The sequence below is a fragment of the Triticum dicoccoides genome, chromosome 5A, assembly GCF_002162155.2.
Source record: "Triticum dicoccoides isolate Atlit2015 ecotype Zavitan chromosome 5A, WEW_v2.0, whole genome shotgun sequence".
Lineage (NCBI taxonomy): Eukaryota > Viridiplantae > Streptophyta > Magnoliopsida > Poales > Poaceae > Triticum > Triticum dicoccoides.
In genome coordinates this window covers 602153498-602157600 of record NC_041388.1, presented here as the reverse complement: position 1 = coordinate 602157600, position 4103 = coordinate 602153498, and the positions used below count along the sequence as shown (strand labels likewise).

Below are 4103 nucleotides of genomic sequence, written 5' to 3'. Positions count from 1 at the left end.
AACATCAATGCTAAAAGCAGAAACACAACAACAGTGAGTCGGAAAGAAACCAAACACTGGCTAGTGCTCTGGATACCACTTGCAAAGCCCAGATGATCATCATGCACCAGCGAATCCGCCGCCGCAGTAATATCAGACACAACACATTCTTGAAAAGAAAAGAAAAATCAGACACAGCATGAAGAGCTCATTGACCAATAAGACAGCATCCATACAAAACATACCGGGGACAGCGGATGATTTCAAGTTTGACAGAGAGAACTGAAAAGGGGTGGATGGATCACCTATCAATCTATCATCATCATGCTATTCATGTTGCAAGAATCATACATACAGGCAAAGGGTACTTCATGGCCAATGGAGCCACTTTTACAAGCAAGTACAACGAACGGACGCTCAACAAATAATCAGGTGAATGATACATATGAAAATCTCGACCAAAATCTACGAGCAAAAAAGTCGCATGCCTGTAAAGGGGGGAAAAGAAGAATGAAGAAATATACCAGCCGCGCCACCAAAGTATAAACCATTCATGCCAAGGGGAGACATTTTTGGATACAAAAGCTATAGGCAAAAGCGCCTTGACATCTCCTCTTCCACCCTCATCACAATTACACTGTCGCCACCACCTTCCTTCTGTATTTATAACAAAGTAGCTGCAATAGCCACAACTGAATTCTCTAAATGCTGCAAAAAGCCACAACGGAAATCCTCTAAACACTATCGTTCTGCGTCCTCAGGGATCGATGACAGCCTCTCCTGTTCAAGAAACGATGAGTCCAGAAATTTTGCAACAAATGCCCATAACCTGTAGACATCGTCAAAGTTTGTAAGGAACCCAAGAGAAGCAGTGACGACTTCGATCCCAACAATGGCATTTTTGCTATTTTTCTTCTCATGTCGGCCGTTTGACGTAGGCCGACACAGGGAAGAGCTGAGGCCCACATCAGCCACCCCATGTTTCTGGTTGTCCATGAGGCGTATATGACTCAGAAAACCGACGCCAACATTGAGGCCTTCTTTCTCTGCCATCTTCTGTACAGTTTCAGGATTGATCAGTGAAGTTCCGGTGTTGCAGTCCTTTATATTGAACGCAACTGCTGCTCCTCGTTCATATTTTATCTTCGGGCCATAGATATAGACAAGGGGAACCCCATCACCGTCTCCAGAATCAGGCAACCGAAGCTGCAGTAGCGAGGTCACTAACCAATTGATCAGGTATCGCAACCTTAGCGTTGTCTTACTAAGACCCAGCATGTTCACATGATCAAGGTGCTTACAGATGATTTCAGGTTCTCGCCTGCCATCCTGAATATCATCGTAGTCGCTGTATGCATCATCATCTTCTTCTTCTTCTCCCACTGCATATCCAGATGTCTCCCCAGCATCAGCATTGCGACACAGCCTACTATCCTCCATGGTGAATGATACCTTGCGCCCCATACTTGGCACTCGTTCCACTTCTTCCACTCCAAAGAGCCTGCCACCATTGAATCTGCTATTGGGTGCCTCCCTCCTTCCCAGTAGACGGAACTCACCCTCTGTTTCCCTTCTGATGGCACTGTCTTTAGCTTCAACCTGGTTTTCTGAGCAAATCTCCGAAGTGGAGCCATTCCCATTTGCAGCATAACCCCCAAAAACGGACGCCGAACTTCCTTGTGTGCGGCCATTGTCACAAGAGAATTTTACAAACCTCTTATTTTCATGACCATCCTGACATTCTTCAATTTCGCTGACCTTGCCGGTATATGAACAATCTTCACTGACCTTGCCATTATATGAACAATCTTCCTCTGGAATTTCCTTCACATGCTCTAGCTCTTGAGATACTGACCTCACAGCCGCATCAAAGGACACGACATGGTTGTCATAAACAGGGCTCCTTGCCAGTTTGGACGGCACCTTTGGTGATGTCTTCTTTGCATTCTTCCTACCAGAAAACCAGGATGCAGGCAATGGAGATCCCAACTTCCCCTGTTCTGAATGGTCTGAACCAAGTGGACTATTGCCCAGATCAACCCAGAAAGAGCCCTCTGACATTTCATCCTCGCTGAATACTGGGCTCTTCATCACCTCCCCAACGGACACACTCTCATTCTCCTCGTAAATCGTGCTGGCACCATCTCTATCTGAGCTGTCCTGGTCCAATTCGCTCTCCTCAATCACCTCCCTCACCTGAGCCGAGGAATACGCGCCCGAGAACGCAGGTAATTGAGATGCTTGGTGACTGTTCATCGTTGACGACTCCTCCTCGATTGGAATGATCATATCATCCTCAAGGCCATCCTGGACACCATCGAACCCATCGACCGAATCACTAAGATACTGCGGGAAGACCGGCAGAATCCGCACCATCCCTGCCCCCGTCCCGCCATTCGGGCTCTGCAAGCAAGACATCACTGACTTCTTGATGAGCAAGCAGCCAAACCCCGTAGGATCAGCTCCAAACACCCTATAGAATGATGTGATGATGAAATCCGGCCGGAACAACGACAAGCCAAGCGAGTCCATGTCCTTAGGCCCCAATGCACCGGCGTCCAGCAGAACATGCCAGTTATTCTGCTGCGCCAATGCCATCCACTGATATGAGTACTTTGCGCCGGTGACCCTGGACTGCACCGGGAACACGAATAAGCCAGTGGCAGAGTCCTTCTTGCGTCGGCGCTTCTTGGTGGATATCTGGTCTCGGAGCTCGGTGGAGCAGATCTTGAGGGTGGGCCACTTGAACCAGGCGGTGTAGGCCTTGGCCCCCTTGTCCCTGGCGGACTGAGCCATCCAGTTGACGGACTGGGACTCGTGGTCGAACATGGTGAGCAGCTTCTTGTTGGTGGCGAAGGGGTAGCACTCGGCGAGCAGCCGGAAGGCGGAGCCGCGGCTGACGGTGAAGACGAGGCAGTACTCCGACTCCGGGATGTTGAGGTAGTCCATGATGCGGCTCCGGATGTCGTGTTCCGCGGTGCCCTTCTCGGCGGCGCCGTAGAGCGCGTGGTTGCTGAGGTTGGCGGTGATCTCGGAGAGCGTGAAGGAGACGGAGGAGTCGACGGGGCTGCAGCTCTGGAGGTAGGAGAAGAGGCCGAAGCCGCAGTAGTCGAGGCAGGCCTTGTCGAGGTGCGGGTACTCGCCGGCGCGGAGGCGGTCGACGTCCGCCGACGAGGCGTACTTGGGGTACATGGAGAGGAACGTGGCGAGCGCGTCGGCCAGCGCCGGGAGCGCGCCGGGCGACAGGAAGGCGCGCTCCGCGGCCACGGCCGTGGCGCGCAGGAACTCGCGCTGCGCGTTGAGGCGCGCCAGCGACCGCGACCGGCTGACGGAGCCGGAGCCGGCCCCGTCCTCCCCGCCGTCCCCGTCGTCGAGCAGCGCCGCGTCGCGGGACTTGGTGAGGCACCCGTCCTCGGAGGCCTCCTCCAGCGCCTCCCGCAGCTTGCTCTCCTGCAGCCGCCGCCCGCCGCCGGACCCGGCCCCGGCGCCCGCCGCCGGCGGGCGCGGCGGGCGGTGGCGCTTGTCCATGAGCATCGCCGCGCACTGCGACAGCGGCTTCCACAGCGAGAGATGCATGGCCGGCCGGCCGCCGCCGCCGCCGCAGCGAAGAACGCAGCTTCCCCCCTCAACCCGCCCCTACACCATCCGATTCGCCCCCGCCCTCGCCGTCTCCCACCACGCCGCGCCGCGAATTCCCGGGATCAAAGCGATCGAATTCGGCGCGGCGGGGTCCGTCCTAGGGTTTCTGCGGGCGGGCGATCGGGGCGGAGGCGCGCGGGCGTGCGGAATCTGGATCAAGAATGGTTCTTTCTTCCAGCGGAGCAAGGGGGGGGAGGGGGAGAGGAGCGAGCGGGGGGAGGAGGAGGCGGAGGGAGGGGAGGGGAGTTAATTGGAACACACCAACTCACCTGCACGGAATTAAAAGCAGAGGCCCATCCATCCCACAGCATTTAATGCCGATTCCCGTATATCTATCTTCCCCCTATTTCCCATCTCCAATGCAACTGATTAATTCTTCCATTTCGTGTCAAAAAAATAATTAACTGTTCCATTTCATTCATTTATAATCAGCGAAAGTTCATTATGCCTAGATTTAAAGAGAAGATGGAATTTTTACAGACTCC

At 54.0% G+C, this 4103-nt stretch overlaps 1 protein-coding gene across 1 annotated transcript; it reads right to left on the bottom strand.

The window, feature by feature from the left end:
• Positions 1–262: 262 nt before the first annotated feature.
• On the bottom strand, positions 263–3835 carry LOC119303270. Its single transcript, XM_037580380.1, has one exon. The coding sequence runs from the start codon at positions 3553–3555 to the stop codon at positions 721–723; it is 2835 nt and encodes a 944-aa protein (XP_037436277.1). The 5' UTR covers positions 3556–3835; the 3' UTR covers positions 263–720.
• Between the last annotated feature and the right edge of the window lie 268 nt (positions 3836–4103).

Excerpts from the sequence above, each read along its gene's own strand:
- LOC119303270 (XM_037580380.1), bottom strand. The coding sequence starts at position 3,555 with ATGCATCTCTCGCTGTGGAAGCCGCTGTCGCAGTGCGCGGCGATGCTC.